Genomic DNA, 20,708 nt, shown 5'->3' on the forward strand with positions numbered 1-20,708 from the left:
AATACAGATCTACTTCTAATAATCTTAGATCATTATATTTTTATTGAATCAAACATATCATACTTCGTTCCTAATAGATGGATATGAAAAAAATCGTTGTCTTTGTTATTTGTACAGTTTGTCAAACATTTTTAAAGATAGCATACATTATCATATCTTTTGCACGGATTCACGTTTCTTTTGCCAATACATTAATCTACACGGAACCTGTGGATGAAACTATTCATCCATCACATACTGCCCATTATAAATATAAATCCATTTAAAATAATTGAACTACGTATACATATATTTTGGTCACACCTTGATTTTGATGAAAACAACGGAAACCTTGCGTTTAAAAGTGGATACAAAAATTTGTAATGTGAAAAACAAAATTGAACACCATCACTCAGAAAAACATGCTCCTTCAATGAAAGAATATTGGGTATGTCATAGATGTAATTGAATCTTTAAATGTAAACAATCTCGCATATCCCATATATAAAAAATAACTACATGGTGGTTCGAACATTGGGGAGTCAATAAGCATTGATGAAACCACACTTTTGACAGTTGTCATGTTACATTGACAACTACATGTACGTATAAAAATGTACAAAATTGATGTTTTTATCGTCAAACTAAAATGGCACTTATCAGCTTGATAACACAATAGTTGGCTCTACTTAAACAATTTAAAAACGCAAATACTTAGATTATGTAAGTTCATCATGTTCATTATATTTAGTTAACATTTAATTTTCGAAGTTTTCGTGGACAACGGTAAACCACGATTTTAAAATTTCAACGTAGTACAAAATAATAAAGACTTGTATATGTTGTATTCAGTCATTAGCAAAACCTATAATCAAATATCCATGAAATGAATTAATCAGGATAATGAGTGTTTCGTCTACTAAAGACTCAGCAACTGTCATGACGCTAGAAATAAAACAAAAATTAAAAGACAAAATAAATTACAAAGTTAAAGAATATTGAAGACCAGAAATTCAGAAACTTTTTGCGAAGATACGCAATGAGGTAGTGGGTAAAAAAATAGTGCAGAGTTAAAACACGCAGCAGTAACAAGTATAACTCACTACAAACAACGACAATCATCAAATATCAGGATTCTGGTTTTTTTTTTCTTTCCTCTTCCGTTTAAAACCGAATTTAAATTTGCATAAACTAAAATCGATCATGCAAACAACAGTCTTGATATATATTTACAATATTGCATCTCAGTAATCATCATTGTTTCCTGGTCTAACTTTCTCATCGCGTCAACTGTCTTGCAAGGCGACAAGATATTAAGCTCGCAACTATTTGACTGATTGATCGCTGCCGAAATCACTCAAATAGAATTCGTCATATAAGTTTAATAGATTATATTGAGTTGATAACCGGGCTTTCATGTTTACTGATCAATCAATAAAGTAAAAGTAGTCACTAGGATTTATAAATAAATCACTCACTTTGTCTACTAAAGACTCATCAGTGACGCAATAATATAACAAAAGTAAAATGGCTAAATAAAGTATGAAGTTGAGCCGCAATGAGAACCACTATTTAAGGGGTAGAAACCCGTAGGTTTTTTTTTATATGTCAAAAGTTCCCTTTACATTTGATTTAGAATGACGACATTGTTAATGATGAGCGTCAAACGTGTTTGTTAAAATAACACATGAATTACCAAATCTGTATCCCATTTTTCACTCTTATGTTGCAACCCTATATCACCTGATTTAAATAATATCTATTTAGATTAACTGAAGTGTATCAATGTTTGTGATAAAATACTTCAGTTCAGTCATTGTTTATTTATAGATTTCATTCAGAAGATAGGGACGCCTTGTGGAATTTATTTTTGAAGAGAGAACAGTCATTGACTATACCGGTAAGTAATATCTGAAACATACCATCTTCTATAAATGCAATGTATACATTTTATTTTCTGACATATTCGATAACTGAACCAATAAAACGTAAAACCACAAAAAATACTGATGTCCAAGCAAAATTCAAAACGGAAAGTTCCTAATCAAATGACAAAATCATATGAGGAAACACATCAAACGAATGGAAAACAACTGTCATATTCCTGACTTGGTACAGGCATTCCCAAATGTAGCAAAATGGTGGATTGAAGCTTTTTTTATTGCGCTAAATCTCCCTTGAATGACAGACGCATCAAATTCCATTATATTTATAATGATAATATGTCTGGTTTTTTTTCCTAGTTTAAAAACTTCGGAATTTACTACAATAAAGGATGAAAGATGATTTATCAGGCCTAGAAAACAAGTTCATGACCTTTGTCTGCCGAAAATATCTTACATTTGTGATGATTTTGATGTTTTTATGTTGCTTTGATTACAATTATTTATTTGGTCGTACTTTTTTCTCATCGTTGGTTCGACATGTTATCGGTAGAGCTACCTGATTTCCATGACTTAACTGTTTGTCTCTTACGGTAACTCACTTGAAATTAGGCTAAATCTTTTTAATGATTATTTTGATGTTAACATCATCTATAAATTATGAATAATGAACATGTACTATTTCGCAAACAACAACAACAACAACAATGCTTTATTTTAAGAGTGTTACACAGTAAGCTATAGAACTATTCTTCCCCAAGGCATTCATCATGAAAATCATACAAAATGTAAATATATATGTCGTGTACAAGTTGTGATTTTGTACAGGTTATAACATGTACAAAAATTTTGTACATGTTATAACTTGTATAATGCAAAAATACAAGTTATAACATGTACGAAAGTACCTCATACATTTTATAACTTGTACAAAATATTGCTTAAAAATGGTTTTAACTTGTACAAAATTTAAGATAAATCTTACTGAAGTAAAATATACATTTAAATTCACCAATGCATAAAGAACAACGATAAATAGGCCAGACCGTGTTTTTTTCTATAGAGGACAATGATTACAAAGTTTAAGAAATATATGTTTCATGACTTATGTTGAAAAATGTGTTTTCATGTAATTGTATGTTTTATGCAGTCCATCATGGCTTAAATAAGTGTGACACTATTTACTAAAGCTTGCATTTCCTCAATGACAATTACATTAGACAGAAGTAACTAAATTCTTCCAAAAAATTTAAGAACAATGCCTAATAATTTTGAGTAAAACTTCTCCCTCTTGTTTTATAGCATGCAAAGACTGAAACAATGTCTTATAAGCTAACTATGTAAAAGCAAGAGAGAGCTGAAATTGTTTTCATAGGACCATGCTTCATTATCAATATCTTTGGAACCACTCTTCAACATTTTTGGCCTCCAGCATGACTTATGTAAATTTATAACTCAATTTGTTTTTGACAAACTATAAGATCATTGCATGAGGCAAATTTCATTTTGATGTTTTAAATATATATCCTGTACTTTAAAAGTATGTATTTGTGGCCTTTGGATGTTGTCTGCTCCATGGGCGGGTTGTTGTCTTTGAGACACATACCCCATTTCCATACCTAATTTTATTTGTAGACACATCTATCCCGGCCATCCTCTTCTGTCTTTTAGTGTCAACTAGAATAAAAGTATTTTACTAATTTCACTCACAATTATAATCATCAAATAAAGATATGTCGATAGATAGTCATAAGAGGATCATAAAAAAAATATCATATGGCAGGTCTAAGGAATGCTTCGTAATACCGACCCTTGGACATTAACTGTATAAAACAGGACAAAACACAAACACGAAGGAATAATAAAAAAGTTATGAAAATATTCTTGAGGTTAATAACATCTATTGCGATAATAGAAACATATATCCTTTTTTTTCGATTTTGTACAAGTTAAATCCATTGTTAAGCAATATTTTGTACAGGTTATAACATGTACGAGGTACTTTTGTACATGTTATAACTTGTATTTTTGCATTATACAAGTTATAACATGTACAATATCTTTGTACAGGTTATAACCTGTACAAAATCACAACTTGTACACGACATATACATTGTATACATCAGAATAAAAAGTCATGTATGTAATATTTAGCAAACAATGTGTCAATTTTCAGACTCAGCCACTAATAAAGGTTAAATTTACTGAAAGATAGAAACATGTATGACGACATTACTTTCGGTCTTTTAAGGACTTACAATATCGAAATGGTCCTTTTCAAGTCAAAATTGGTTGACTAAGGGAATCGAAAAATAAAAGGTTCATATTATTGATAATCACTGGTTGCTATATGTATGTGAATGATTAGAATTATATGGATACATATATAAAAAGAAAAAGATGTGATATGACTGCCAATGAGACAACCCTCGCCAAGAGACCAAAATGACACAGAAATTAACACAATAGGTCACCGTACGGCCTTCGACAATGAGCAAAGCCCATACCGCATATTCAGCTATTAAATATACTATATCTTTAAAGGCAGTGGTCATATGAATGCTAAGTATTGTTAACTGTGCTAATTCATACCATCGAATATATTACATCTTATATTGCAATGCAACATATAATTGAGGACCTTTGCTTATTTGGATATTTAATACACAATGGGAACAAACCCCTACCTAAGAATTTAAACAAACGAAATCAGATATGATATCAGCGGTAAAATATCAAAACATTTTTAGAAAAGAAGCAGAATATTCAAGAATGATAGTCCAACTCAAAAGTCAAAGACAATACCATGACAAACAAAAAATGTGATAAAAAGAGAAATAAAAGTCTTTAAAACACTACACAGAAAATCACAGACTGAGTTAAAGTTCATTCCCTCATCACTAGATTAACCGATATTCAAAACTTTAACTGTATGTAGAATTCAACGACACGTGCTGCATCATTTCTTTGATATAAAAAAACGTAGATAAAAGTTTCCATGGATTTCACTTTCCCTCTGGTATCTTTCACTCCTCTTTCATTTTAGATGACAGCTTATAACAATTGGTTTTATCTTATTCTTTACAAAGACAGTTTGGGAGAGAAAAAGGTCTATTTTACATTTAAACTTGACAAACAGTAGGGTTTGTCCGAAAACAAAATGATCATATTTCAGTTTTATTATCATAAGTAGGGAAACTCTATCCATTTAAATAAACTTTTAAACTTTTCCGCGCTTGAATGGTCCCATCGTTGATAATCTTTTCAATTCAAAACACTATGTATGTTTTATGTTCATTCGCGCAGAAACATTCTTACAGTATATTCTGTAGATTCGAATTTTTCATCTTGCTTTCCCTTTGGAATTTGAATATCATTAACGTATGTGCTTTTGAATGAAGAAAATAATAATAAGACAATTTAGGCTTCAATGGTTTTATTACCAGATTATAAAAATACGCTCTAAAATGACGAGATCATTAAGGTAGGAGTAACGCAGAACAGCCAATTTTGTGTAAAAATGAGTTTGCACTAGGTTGACATTAAATTATAATATCAATTAATTTAGTTCTGTTGAATTTTATTTGATATTTAGCCGGTATTGGTTTAAAAATAAAGAAAAACCAAAAACATTTCCACTCTATATTCAAACAATTATATTGGTCTAAAAGATAATAACTGCATTTCGATTGTTATCCTTTCTAAAGTTCGTGTGTACTCGTGAATTTTATAGACCTAAATATTCCGAGTGATCTTGCTATCAAATGACACCCATATCTGCTGAATTCTGTTTTTTTGGTACCTGAACCCATGTCTTCTCTGCTCTATTTCTGTTCCCTATGTCTTAGTTTTTGATTTTGCACTACAATAGTCCATTTTGTAACGTTATACTTCATTTTAGAATTGATACAACATGAACATATATGTGCATTTAAATCATAAAATGGTAATAATTAATATGTTATAATTTAGCAGTACTAAAATTGGATTTCGTTCGATTTATGGAAATAAAAATTCTTGAAGCACGTAAAGATGGTGTATCATAGCGATCGGATTCTTAATTGATATAGTATTAGTCGAGTGTCATATTTGAAAAAGACGTCTAGTTGATAGTATTGGATCGTGTAATTATATAGAAACGGATCGTGAATTCACAAAAATGCAACTTCGAAATATATGCAAATAATCCGTTTTAACATCTTTATATAAAAAGAAAAGGTGTCACTTAGATTCACTCGTTTTATAAATCTGCACGTAAGATGAAGAAAAAAATTGGAACTTCTTTAAAAGTACACAAATCCGATACTTTATATTTCTGAATCGTCTAAAAAAATCATATTTTAAATTTTTCATGGTCCGTTCCAATCTATTTGGATATACTTGTAGTTAAAACTGGATTGTGTTACAACGTCAATCATATCGCATTCCCATTTTTGTTTATAAACATCACAACAGACTTATACTTTTATTACCAATTGAGTGTGTATTATCTTTATTATTTTCTATATATTAATTTTTGATACTTAGTGTTATAGACCAAATTATTTTCATCAAAACATTTTTTAATACACTGTGAAAAATATTTGCCTACTAAATGGATCATTAACTATGCTTTACAGTTGAATTAATCGTCAACATATGATAAAGGTCTAGAACAAGAGGAAATGATTTTCTGTTCATAAGGGGAAACAATTATTTAATATATAAACACACACCTTCAGGATTTATCTTCCTATATAGACAATAACAACAAGACATGCAGTATTATAAGGCCATATTGACCCTTATTAATTAAGGCAAACGTATATACGATGTTATATGATTTACGAATGCGCCAATTATGGTCATTCCTGAGAGGACATTGATTAAGATAGCATTATTGTTTTTTAAAGGAATGTTAAGGGTTGTTTCCTACTATTTAAGTTTTTTACCCAGATTTGATTTCTATCAATCGATTTATACCTTTGGAACAGCAGTATACTCTTGTTGTCCCTAGTTAACACCTAGTTTCGTTTCGTACCTCACTCAGAGTTTTATAGAGTCTAATATCATTGTACCTAACTATACAGTCATAGCTCGATTGTCTTGGGTCGGTAATTTCATCGATTGTGTCCTATTTCTGATCATAACAAGGCCTGAATTCTCTTATATGTTAACACCAATTTCTGATCCCTTCCAAATCAACGTGTTAACAGTGTACTTATATAGACTATGTCATTATAACTGTAGCAAACGTTCAAAACATTCTTTAAATCAATCGTTAAAGACAGGCAAAACTTTCCAAAGGCACATATACACTCAAAAGTCGAAAACAAACTGACAAATCGATGGCTGAAAAAAAAGAAAATAACAACCAAACAGAATTCAAAACCTAAGAAAGAATATAGACCGAGCAACACAATTACAACCAAAAGCCGGTAGCGTGTGATGCTATCAGGATTTCCGGAAGGGTTAACAAATTACATATGGTACATTTAATTTTAAATTGCGCATGTTACAAAACGATGATAAGTCGAAATGACTATGCCACATTCTTGAAATGGACTGTATTGTTCTTGTAATTGTAGCAAAAAGTCATCTGTTAAAGAATAATTCATTTCATTCAATTAACTCCTTCAGTACACAAAAATGTCACAACTAGGAACTGTTGGTTTAGTAAATTCCATGTAAGCAGCAACCCTTTATCAAACACTAGATTGGAAAACACCAGCCATAGAATATCAACTAGGAGGTACATGTATATACTCCAGATTTACGCTGTACTGGAAAATTGATTTATCGATATTGAAAGTTGATATTTGTTCTCGTTTTCCGTGCAGTTTTAATTTTCACTGACCCTCAATGTCAATTTCTAAATGTTAGTCCAATTATGTATTATATCTAAAGGTAGATACAATAGTGACATTGATAGATAGACATTTGATATTCCATCTTAACATTTAATGACATGCAAATAACATCTGTTGAATTAGTTCACTGATTTACTAATAAAATTTATCATTTTTCAAAAAAAATAAAATGTTTAAAATAAATTTGTGTTTTTAGAAAATAATGTTTTTTTATGTCTATATTTTTTCCTGATACATCATTGCATTACTTACCTGTGAGTTGTATTATATTAATATCGGAGGGAGCAACATTTCAAGAAAAATCTTGATGTTTCAATTTGTGTCTTCTAGTCGATGATTGGTAACTGAATAATCAAATGTCTAATCATATCTTTTTATTTTTATTTTTTCCAAGCTGTTTGCTAACCAGTACATTTTTTTTATTAAATGTATAATTATGTATACGTTTCTTTATACACTATTTCAAATGTGTCACTGACACCAACGGCATCGATCAATATATTTTGACCGTTAGGGAAACATCAATTTGGAGCTATGCTCCAAACAAAGGTGAAGGTCCGGTAAGGGCCGATTTTTGCCTCTCCTGTTCATCTAAGGATTTTAAACACTTAAGTGTCTATTTCAGTTGATTAAATCAGTTTGTGTGAAAAATTTCAACTGATTTAGTCATAAAAACGCTCCGATTCATGCTGAAATATGAAACATCTATCAAATAAACCAAAAAATGTAATATTTTATGTGTTTTTTGTCACAAATAAACGTGACTCATCCGTGTTCATCCTCAACCTTTGTATATGTTAAGTATTATCATCAAATACAACTTACATTTCAATATAAAGAATGAACAGGAATGCAGCCACTTCCATTTAAGACGGAAACCGTCTAAAATTTAACTAAAATGTGACAATTGTGAAGATTTCAGTAATTTAGCATGACTTAATGATGCTAGTACACGTAGTACCCGATACATGTTTATTGTATTGTCAAAACAGCCCATATATATGCCGCAGAAGTATTCTACTTACAATAAACATCTAAAAGTTTATATTTTAATTGTTTTGTAAAACTGCTATATTTTGAGGCCAAAAAGGGGTCTTACTTAACCTACTTCTTTATGATACACATCATATGTGTTTAATACAAGATTGTTTGTGTAGGCCTTTTACTTCTTATTTTTGCCATGGTGTTATCAGTATATTTTCAGTTGACTTAGTGACAAAATGTACATTACAATTAAATCAATTAAAAAAATTATGTTAACTTTAAAGAATCCGGATTGAAGCAACTTTTGTTATTATCGGGTACTTTAATTTTATCAAAAAAATTTCCAGGTACCACTTGCAAGTACATGGTAAAATCAAAAATTGCTTGAACGGTGTTGACTTTAAAAATCCTGATTGAAACAATTGTGTTACTATCCGATGCTTGAAAGGTGTACCTGATAAAAAAAAAAAACTGGTACCATTAAAACAATCAAATTATTGAAATTACATATCAGAGAATATGAGGACCACATACTGAGGACACTATTACATAAATTATGTACACACCTATGGAAGCTTCTAAATTTTTTGTTTTCATCTAATCGTAATAAATTTAAGGGATTTAGTAACTTTAAATAAGTCGCTTTATAAATTTTATGAATTACCATTAATTAACATGTTATAAGTGGAAGTAATTAAACTGATGTAAATATTCCACTCTAAATTCTTGAGCAGCACCAATTTCGCTTGATATTTTTATCAACATCCTTTAAAAACTTCCTAGCAAAGCTAATGTCTTTTTCAATTATAAATAATTATAAATAATGGTCTGCTGTAAATATATCTCCTTACCACCTTTTCTCTTGTATTAATGTTTAATTCAAAGATAAAGTCTATATTTTATCATCGTGTGCTCCGTTGCAGAGGAATCTACGGAGAAAAGAAGAAAGTGTTTCTACTGGTTTGTTTACCGTGCATTATAAGTTGGCAGTCCTTCTGTCATGTTAGCAAACATGAATGTTATTGGAATATTGTTTTAAATATCAACTGTTAAATGACTGAAATATATTCACAAATTATTATTATTTTATTCCATTCCGTTTTTCTTATTCTTTTAAATAATATACTAAATGCTGAGACGAAACCAATCTTAGGTGCTTCATTGTTAGTTTCTCGGGGATATAAGTTTAAATGACCCTAGCCTTGGTTATCTTTATATACTATTCAAGGGAAGGGGAGTGGTAGAAATATAAGTATAACGTAAAAAAATATAATTTCAGGGAATTAAACCTTGCATACGATGGAAGAAGGCCTGAAAAATATTGAAGAGTTTCTATCGACAACAGAGTATAGTGAACATTTAAGAAATGGATTGGAGGATCAGAACACAAATAAAGCAGTTCAAAGCATTGCAGCTGTAATCAAGAATATTCAAAATCAAAGTATCCGTGATGTCGTGGTAGCTAGCTTGAAAATTGTGTCAATTATGGTTACTGCAGCATTTCCGGGTTACGGAACTCTTGCAGGTGGTATATTATCGGTGTGCTCTGCAATTTTGTGCACAATATGGAAAAACACCAAAAACACTGATGACGCTATAACAGAAGATATTAAAGAAGAACAGAAAATTAAAGAACTGAAATCAAAGGTTAAAGGCTTACTTGCAACTTTTCATGTTTCGGAATCTTATCTGAGTACTTTGGAATCTAAACTCACGAAAATCAAACAAAAAGATATCGATTATATGATGGCTTCAATAGATCTTTATCAGGGCTCAGAAATTCTCGGAAATTTAAGAAGTACTATTGAACAAGATATAGATCTTAAAAATAATGGAGAGGCAAAAAGAATAATTTGTCTGACAAATTTATATGTAAGAATAGCAGCCATTCGATCATCTATGTTGTGGCGAATGTATTCAATTTTAACGTCTTCTACTACGACATGGCTTGGTATGTGGCGGAGGAACGACCCTGAAGTGTCAAATACGAGTGAAGCCATAAGAAGTGTAATTAGGAGAGAATATGACATGCATAAAGAATTTCTTCTGCTCGTCGTTGTACCAGATGATAAAACTATTCATTTCTTGACTCTATTTAATCCATCGGAAAATATTGAAATTGCATCATTTGTTAGAAGTTTCAATTTAGAATTCCAACGATTACGTGATGAATTACAAGGAAAATTTTCAATTAAATCGGAAAGATCGGAAGACTATGGAATAATAATGTCAAGTAATATTGTTGGATCTGTGTGGGGATCACGCACACCGACCGAAAATCAAAATTTCTTTAGATTCGAAGCAGTTTCAATAGAAGATAATATATTTGCAATTTTCTCTATCAAATGGCCATCTTGGTATGTTCACATGGAAAGTGATGGACAATGTAGAGGTTATTATGTGTATTCTAAGGGGATAGGTCCACGATCCAAATGGAAGATACTTAGATTAAAGAATGGTTATTTCATTATGTCACCAATACAGTGGCCTTGTAGGTATGCACATATATCAAATTCTATGTTTTCCTATCTTAAAGGATTCGAAGGGAAACCTAGCAAAAGTGGAAACCTAATTTTCGAACCTGAAGGGAACTAAAGTATCAAATATTCGTGACATAATTCATAATTTATCTTCCTGGAAAACAAACATTTACATATGTACATGTATTAGAAACTTAAGAAAAAAATAATTCAAACTGATAAAAAAAAAAATACTTAATTTGTTTTTATCATTGTGGATATTCGTATGTATAGTGTTTGTATAGCATTGAATTACGGGAATATACAACCTGACAAGTAATCGCATCTTCATATTTCGATAAAACTGGCTTATAAGACCCATTGGTAGTCTTAAGCTGTTAGCTGCTTTTTAGTCGGGTGGTTGTGCTTTGGGCATATTATATGTAACTGTTGCCATTCTCAATTTCGTTATAACATATAGCAATGAATTTAGTTTAAACAAATGCATATTGCCTTTCTTTCAATCATTATAATTTCATTTTGGTCATACTTCTGACTCACTAACTCTGGATAACTCTGGATAGTTCTAAGTTCTTGTCATTTGGTTAAGACAGTTGTTTAACATTTGAGCTTCTGATTTATTTTCCCGTTGGTGTTCGGTATTATTTGTTTTATTTAGTTTTTACCATCTTATTTTTCCTATAAGAGCACAGTATATGTCACATGGATTATATACCTAGGCAAATATAGAAATCCGTGAAATTAAAACATAATGATTCAGATATTAAAAGATATCTTCTTCTTTCTTGAACATTAATACATACTTTCATTTAAACTGCTTGCATCACATACACATTCGACATTATTTGTATAAGAATACCTGACATAATTTTGTAATACTGTTTGTGATGCTGTTTTCACATATTTTGCTATGAAAAAATTAAATATATTACAATCCGGAACAAAATTTCTCAATGAACTCAAAAACAATTAACGTGCTCTTATTATACATTTAAAAGATATACCTCATCTCGATACATGTCTGTACCTATTTTCACCTGATGAACTTTGTATTAAAAGATTGGAACGTTTGGTGGATGGGGTGGGGTGGGGGTATATAACTGCTTCAATAAAAGAAAAGCTTAATATATAAATTAATCCAAAAGTTAATAATCATGATAATGATTGCAAACACAAGTGCATTAAATAGCAATCGAAACATTTTATAGATCAATTGTGTAGATGTTTTATAACAGGGTAAGTTTTAGAAATACCTGTTCTGTCATCTAATGTGATTATGGTTCGTTGATTCTCATTAACAATTAGATAACGTGTAATTTAAGTTGAAATTATTGTCATTTTTGTTTGCTTTGTTTTGTATTTTGTTATATATATCATATGCTACAAATATTTAATTAATCCAAGAAAGCTTGTTTTACGTTTGTGTTTGATCGTTTGGACAAATAATGTTTTATAAATAGCAAAACTTGTTCTAGTTCCAAAGCGAACGGAAAGAAAATGACGTTTGTAATATTGTTACTGAATTATTGATGATGAAATTGTATCACTATTTTTAAAAATAGTCCTGTTCTCTTTATGTTTTATGCTTTCAGTATTATAATATTCACTAACTGATGTATTGCATTTTTTGTTTGTTATCCTGCCCTTAGTTTTGTATTGATTTGATAATTGCATGATTATAAGTATTTAGTGTAGATTATACTCTGCCATGAGAGATTTGAAACAAAGTTGGTTCCTAGACTTTCAAGTAAATTTATTGACTATCAGAAAAATATGTGGTATGATTGTCAACTATATAAATAATAGAGACCAAAAGGCGTAGAATTAAAAAAAAAATGTAAAGGTCGCCGTTCGGCCTCCGTCAATGAGCATGCACAACCATAACTGCATAGTTAGCTATAAAGGTCCCTAAAATAAAATGATAATTTATTCGGACGATCAAATAAAGGGCCAAGTGTGCAAAACAAAACAGGGTCTTGACTAAGGCAGATTCATTTATGTATTGACGGGTTTACAATATTTACTGGCGCGAAACCCGCCTTGGTAAATGAAACATTGTGTAACATTTCAACATATAACAATAAATACAACTGTACAATTTGAGAAGGGCTTTAATCATCATCATATATGTACAAGCCTTATTTATATGTATATATTATTAAAACGAAATATTCTTAATTCATTTATGAAAATTATAACATTTATGTTATCCCACACAGTTGATCGCCTGGTATTAATAGGTTGATGTTCTTGTCAATTTGCTAATAAAACACCATTATTTTTTTAATTGCTTGTTTAAATTTTCCATTACCTAATTGCTAGATATCACCCAATTACCAACAAGTTACCTTTTCATTAAAACATTAGGTATGTATTACTGGTATCAAGACTGTAAATATCGATGACAACGGCTTACGTATACTGGATGTGTTTTACATCACTAGAGATATTTTTATGAATTTTATGGTTACTTAAAATGAAAGCATCGAAGTCAATTCTGTTTTAGCTTTAATATATATTGCGTGCCATCGACAACATTTTTTATACATAATTGAAAAACTTGTCTTTTATTAAATTAAATTTTGATGGATGAGGGAATATTTTAGCACTATGAACATTAAGGTTTTATGGGATGTTGCCTTACATCAGCAAATATCGACCTTATGCTGCATAAGTGTTGTGCATTTCAATTGCGTGGCATTTTCTACATATTGGACCTAAGTCATTGTTTTCGTCTTGGCCAAATCAGTCGTTTAGTAGGATTCATCCCTCATATCTATTCAATTAAAATACTTGTACACGCTTAATTATTTAGATACATTTACTTTTTGTAAGCTGTTTTGCCAATGCACATAATAAAAAGGTCTAAAAGGAAATCTGATAATATTAGTCCAAAAAAAACCGGTTCAAACCGTATTAAACATCTTGCCAACCAGAATTTATGAGAAATAAGTAATTGATTTTTCGCAACATGAGAGGTAATCAAAACTTTCTATTGTAGCATGACAAGTATTAAATTCCCATAACAACGAGACTCTGCATGCCAGGGAAATTCAAGCTAGATTTATTATCACCTCTTAAGAAAAGTTTTGAAATTTGTCTGCATCTCAATATAAAAACTTATACATGGACTTTTTCCTCAAGCCTTAACAGATATGTGTTTGGGTAGTAAACTGTCAAAACATGCGTTACCGGTAGTTTATTCCGAACTAAAGGTCTCAGCATCCGACAGATTCCATGGACAAGAAACGTCTTTGAAATTTGATTGTGATCTTTCTCGGAACCGTAACTCATCTGTATTTGTTTAAAACAAAATGCAAACACAGTATATATAAGTATCAGGTGACAGTTAAACAATGCGATATTTAGTCATAAATGAGAACATTGTTTCATCTTAAAAGTACAATTACAAAAGTACTGAACTCCGAGGAAAACTTCGAACAGAAATATCAAAATCAAAAGCTCAAACGCATCAAACAAATAGATTACAACTGACTTCTTATGTAAACAAATGTTGTATTGAACCTGGTTTTATAGCGAAGTAGACCTTTCACATGTAGAAAAGTTCCATTATATTGACAACGACGTGCTAACAATGTAAACAGATATAAAAGTTAAAAATGTTACAAATCACTTTTAAAAACAATATATGTAACAATAAGGCATGTAGACAAAACACATTGCAAAACAGAAAGACAAGAATACAAAATGTTTACAAGAGAATAATAACATAATGACGGGATGAAAATGTACAGTGTAACGTTATATTGTTAGGGAAACACAAAAAGGTGTGTAGACGAAAGCACATAGCACAATGAAAGACAATAATAGAAAAGTATAATATTACAATAACACAATGAAAAAAAGTATAAGCACAGAGCCTACGTCATATGTATCAAAGAATAAGGAATAATTTTTAGAATAAAGACGAGTAGTTCTTTGAAATACTCCTGGTTCATCATCTTTCTGCTCGGACACTGGTGACGTTTTACAAAGTCTGACTAGCAGCTGCAAGTTCTTGATGACCGAATAAGTTTAGAAAGTGTATCCCAAATGCCGGTAAATTTGGTATGTTGCTTAAAAGGTTGGAGAAATCGATAATTTCAAAATAAAAATCGTCCCGTTTGTCATTCTGGTACTGAGATGATTGTGTTTTTCAAATTCCTTCCTGCCAACTAGCATCTTTGAGAAATTATTCATTAATGTTGCAATAATAGAGTTAAACAAAACTTGCATTTGTCCCATGTCAAGTATAATATGCTGTTAAACGAGAATTCACATGCCAGATGAATTCTCGCTATATTCAATATCTCCTCTAAAGAAAAGTTTTTCGGCATCTTTGTATAAAAACTTATACATGGAATGCTTACCAAAGGCATACAAGGTATGAATTTGGGTACACATGTAGTAAACTGTCAGAGCATGTGTTATCGGCAGGTAATTCGAGATTAAAGGTTCCAGCGACCGACAGTTTCACTGGACAAGAAACGTATTTTAAATTTAATACTAATCCCGCTTTGATCTCATCTGCATTTGCAAGTTTGAAAAAAGTAAATATAGAGTACTTATACCTTAATATCAAATAACAGTTAAACAATGTGACTCGAAGTCATAAAAGAGAGTATTTTTCATCTAAAAAGTAAAATTACAAAGGACTGATCCCCGAGGAAAATTTAAAACAGAAAGTCCCTTATCAAATGTTAAAATCAAAAACTTAAACACATCAAACGAATAGATTTCAACTGTCATATACATGACTCGGTACAGAGATGTTCTTATGAAGGATTTTATCTTTTTTCATAGTTAGGTAGACTTTTCACTTACATGTATATGACAGTCACATAATGTCCGATAATTTTGCTTTTTGTTTACCACTTTTGCTTTATTTCCGTTTCGCTTTTTGTCCGATAACTTTCTTTTTGGCCGATAAGTGTTTTCCTTTGAAACTGCTGGCACAATAAGAGAAAATGTGGCTAAAATCATCCTTATGGTATCTAGTTTCAAAAAATTATCCGATGACCCTCCTAATAATTAAGATGACCACCATGTCTAAAAATTGAACTTTTGGGTAACATATAGATTAAGGCTTATATCTCTAAAACCAAAGCATTCAGAGCCAATCTGACAGGGAGTAAAAATTGTCATCAGGTCAAGATGTATCTGTTGAAACATTTTCCGACACAACTGATAACAAGTTTTTGGGTTGATGCCCCTGCATTTTTACGATAATTGTATTTGATTGTAGTTATATTAAGAAGTGATAACAACTAAGCTTACTTGTTATAACGACTTAGCTTAGTAGTTAATTCGACTTAGATAACAACTTAGTTACCTTGTTTTAACGACTGAGTTTAACTTTTTAAACCTCTTATTGTATAGATACACTGTTTTAACAGAGTAATGTTTGATTACGATACTTGTGTTTGTTCACTGATAATTCCCACTTGTATCACACATTAATTTCAAGAATTCAATCGTCTGGGTAACCGAGACTTGTCCCAGGTTTTATTATATTTATCTTTCTCTTTCGGGAGTCATAACAGGGGAATCTGTCTTTGGTAGGTACATATAAAAAAAGAAAAGATGTGGTATGATTGCCAATGAGACAACTCTCCACAAGAGATCAAAATGACATAGAAATTATTAACTATATGTCACCGTACGGCCTTCAACAATGAGAAAATCCATACCGCATAGTCAGCTATAAAAAAAAACTAAATGACAATGTAGAACAATTCAAACGAGAAAATTAACGACCTCATTTATATATAAGTAGAGGCTCTAAAGAGCATGTGTCGCTCACCTTGGTCTATGTGAATATCAAACAAATGACACAGATGGATCATGACAAAATTGTGTTTTGGTGAATGTTATGTGTTTGTACAACTTACTTTACTGAATATTCTTGCTGCTTACAATTATCTCTATCTATAATGAACTTGACAATGTAATTTCAGTGGAAAATGTTAATAAAAATTTACAAATTTAAGGAAAATTGTTTTAAATTGGCTATAAAGGACAATAATTCTTAGGAGGTCAATTGACTATTTTAGTCATATAGACTTATTTTAAAGTCTTACTTTGGTATATTACTGCTGTTTATCTCTATCTATAATAATATTCAAAATAATAACAAAAAACGGCAAAATTTCCTTTAAATTACCAATTTAGGGGCAGCAACCTAACAACGGGTTGTCCGATAACTGATTAACAATCGAACCCCAGTCAGATTTGCTCTAAATGCTTTGGTTTTTGAGTTATAGGCCAATAACTGAATGTTATCCCCTATGTTCTATTATTAGCCGTGACCGCCATCTTGTTGGTTGGTCGGGTCACGCCACGATTTTTTGAACTAAATACCCCAATGATGATTGTGGCCAAGTTTGGTTAAATTTGCGCCAGTAGTTTCAGAGGAGAAGGTTTTTGTAAAAGCTAACGACGACGGAAGCCAAGTGATGAGAAAAAAGCTCACTTGGCCATTCGGGACAGGTGAGCTAAAAAATTGAAAGAATAACAAATATGTAACACATAACACATAAACAAACGACAACCACTGAATTACAGGCTCCCTACTTGGAAAAGGCACATACATGCATACTTTATTTATAAGAAATATACCGATAACTTTTTTCCGCATTTACGAATTTTGTAAGTATCGCATTTCAGTGAGAAGGAAAAAAATATCAATAACTTGTACTTTTGCCGCCTTACAGACTTGACCAATTTTAAAATAAACAGTGTTGATGTATGTATTTCTAATGTTTGGTGGTTGTCATTGGTATTGATAAAACTGCAAGTACACATGCAACGTAGTGTAAATTTACTTTAATCCAGATTTTGGCATACAAATAAAAAGAAAGATTCACTAAATTACACTTGTTACAATTCAACTCAATCCAAGAAAAAAATTAATTCACAGTAGCTACAACTAACACTTTAATCTACCTTAAATCAAAAGTTTATCAAGTGGTATAAACTATGAAATCTGGGACTAAAATATAATTTAGCAAATATACATTGTTTCTCGTTTCTCGTTTTGTTTATATAGATTAGACTGTGGGTTTTCCCGTTTGAATGGTTTTACACTAGTAATTTTGGGGCCCTTTATAGCTTGTTGTTCGGTGTGAGCCAAGGCTCCGTGTTGATTCGAAGGCCGTACTTAAACCTATAATGGTTTACTTTTTAAATTATTATTTGGATGGAGAGTTGTCTCAGTGGCACTCACACCACATCTCCCTATATCTATTAAACAATTTACTTCATAAAGAACGTGTGTATATCAAGCTAGACGACCAACAACTACTTGAAACTAAACAAAATGGCTACATGTTACAAGAGCAGAATTAAGGTAGATCAGACAGAATTTTTTTATATTTTGCCAAAATAAAGATTATTCTATGCTCTTTTCAAAAAGTTTGTAAAAAGTATGGGTCACCGAACTATTTTTCAAGCTATGAGTCGTTGAAAATTGCCAAAATTTGGTTAGTTTGTTTATAAAAAAACACATTAGTGTGCATCAAAAAAATTCTTTGAGATAGAAATTTGAAAAAAAATGTGGAAAGAAAGGTTTTATAATATGTTTTAAGAAAATAAAAAGAAAACATTATGTCACCGAACTTGTTTTCTTGCTATAAGTAAAAATAAAAAAAATCCCTATTAGCCCAGTAAAAATTTTGTACTAGAAGAGTTATCTCCCCTTAAATGGCTTATTTGATTTTTTTGTTTAATTTTAAAACAAAAAAAATGATATTTGTTAAAATATTTTGTAAATTAATATTAATTAACAAGTTTTCGTCAAATAGAAAAAACAGTCTTACTATTGGATTGCAAATCTGTCTAAATTTGCAGATATAGGCTAATAACTAGACCGATTTTGTACTGTAATTGTACAATCCAAGATGGCGGTATACCATCAATCTACCTTAAGGACTAAATTTAGGACTAAAATATAGTGCTTCGTCGGACTGATAGTCCCTTCGTATTAAAATGAGAGCGTTCTTTAAATGTGTTACTCAAAATATAAGATTGACCGTACAAAGGTAACTACTATAACCATGACCCTTAAGTTTAAATTTGAAAGCTTTGAAACCTTACCCAAGTCACTGGGTTTTAGATAGAGCTTCTTACATCAGTGACTGCCGTGTTAAAATAGTTATCAAAAGTACCAGGATTATAATTTTATACGCCAGACGCGCGTTTCGTCTACATAAGACTCATCAGTGACGCTCAGATCAAAATAGTTAAAAAGCCAAATTATAATCCTTGTACCTTTGATGACTGTTATAACTCAAACTGAGGGAAACCACATATATAAGAGAACTACGACTCAGCAGAAACACAAAACTAAAATGTAACACACACAGACACGAACGATAATGTAACAATTGCCATTTTCCTGACTTGGTACACTACCAACAATTTGACTAGCGTTTACATGTACATTAAATGCCGCTATAAAAACAGTACTTTTAGGAAATATTACTAATCAGTACATTAAATGCGGCTATATAAACAGTACTTTTAGGAAACATTACTAATCAGTACATTAAATGCCGCTATATAAACGGTACTTTTAGGAAACATCACTTTTCGGTACATTAATTTTTATATCATTTTCAGTAATGTTGGGAAAAAGTTGATAACAGTACTGAAAATTACAGTCATTTTTCAGTACTGAAAATTTCAGCCATTTTTCAGTACTAAAATTTTCAGCCATTTTTCAGTACTTGAAATTTCAGCCATTTTTCAGTACTGAAAATTTCAGTCATTTTTCAGTACTGAAAATTTCAGTCATTTTTCAGTACTGAAAATTTCAGTCATTTTTCAGTACTGAAAATTTCAGTCATTTTTCAGTACTGAAAATTTCAGTCATTTTTCAGTACTGAAAATTCAAATCATTTTCAGTACTTAAACTTTTTGTCATCTTTAAGTACTTCTACACATACAATATAAGGTCAATGTCAGAAAAATATAAAACGTTTTTATACTGCAACTAGTTGTGTTTATTTTATATAAAATATTGTAACAAAGCTCTATTGTGTACGACGTCAATTTCATCATGGCACACTTTCTCCACAATCAGGGGTCCATGAAGGGATAAAAATAAGTCTTTCGTTTGTGTTACGATTTGAATAGCTATCAATTTATTAATTTATGTTGCAGTATAAAAGCAATATTAGGTCAATGTCAGAAAAATATAAACTTTTTTTGTGCTTGGCGCAAAACTGGGGAAGGGCTCGGTAGAACCTCGTCCTTCCCCAGTTTCTTAGCCTTATACAAAAAATATGTATGAGACTGCGAAACTGGATAGGGCAATATTTTACTGCGCCCTTCCTTTCCCCAGTTTTATTCAGAATACTAAAAAGTTTATATCTTTATGACATTGTTCTAAATTATTCTTTTTTTCTTACTGTAAAAAAAAGATAAACTAAATTAAAATTGATTTTTAAATCGTAACTGTTATATATTATTTGCATGAATATCAAACTGTTTGTATCCCTTAATGAACCCCTGATTGCGGAGAAAGTATTGCA

At 30.9% G+C, this 20,708-nt stretch overlaps 1 protein-coding gene across 1 annotated transcript; it reads left to right on the plus strand.

Annotated features, from left to right (window-relative positions):
• The first annotated feature begins 1,775 nt into the window (after positions 1-1,775).
• LOC134695293 (uncharacterized) lies at positions 1,776-11,290 on the plus strand. The gene is made up of 2 exons (XM_063556516.1): positions 1,776-1,879; positions 9,975-11,290. The coding sequence occupies exon 2, from the start codon at positions 9,995-9,997 to the stop codon at positions 11,288-11,290; it is 1,296 nt and encodes a 431-aa protein (XP_063412586.1). The 5' UTR covers positions 1,776-1,879; positions 9,975-9,994.
• The last annotated feature ends 9,418 nt before the right edge of the window (positions 11,291-20,708 follow it).

The sequence above is a fragment of the Mytilus trossulus genome, chromosome 13, assembly GCF_036588685.1.
Source record: "Mytilus trossulus isolate FHL-02 chromosome 13, PNRI_Mtr1.1.1.hap1, whole genome shotgun sequence".
Taxonomy (NCBI): Eukaryota; Metazoa; Mollusca; class Bivalvia; order Mytilida; family Mytilidae; genus Mytilus; species Mytilus trossulus.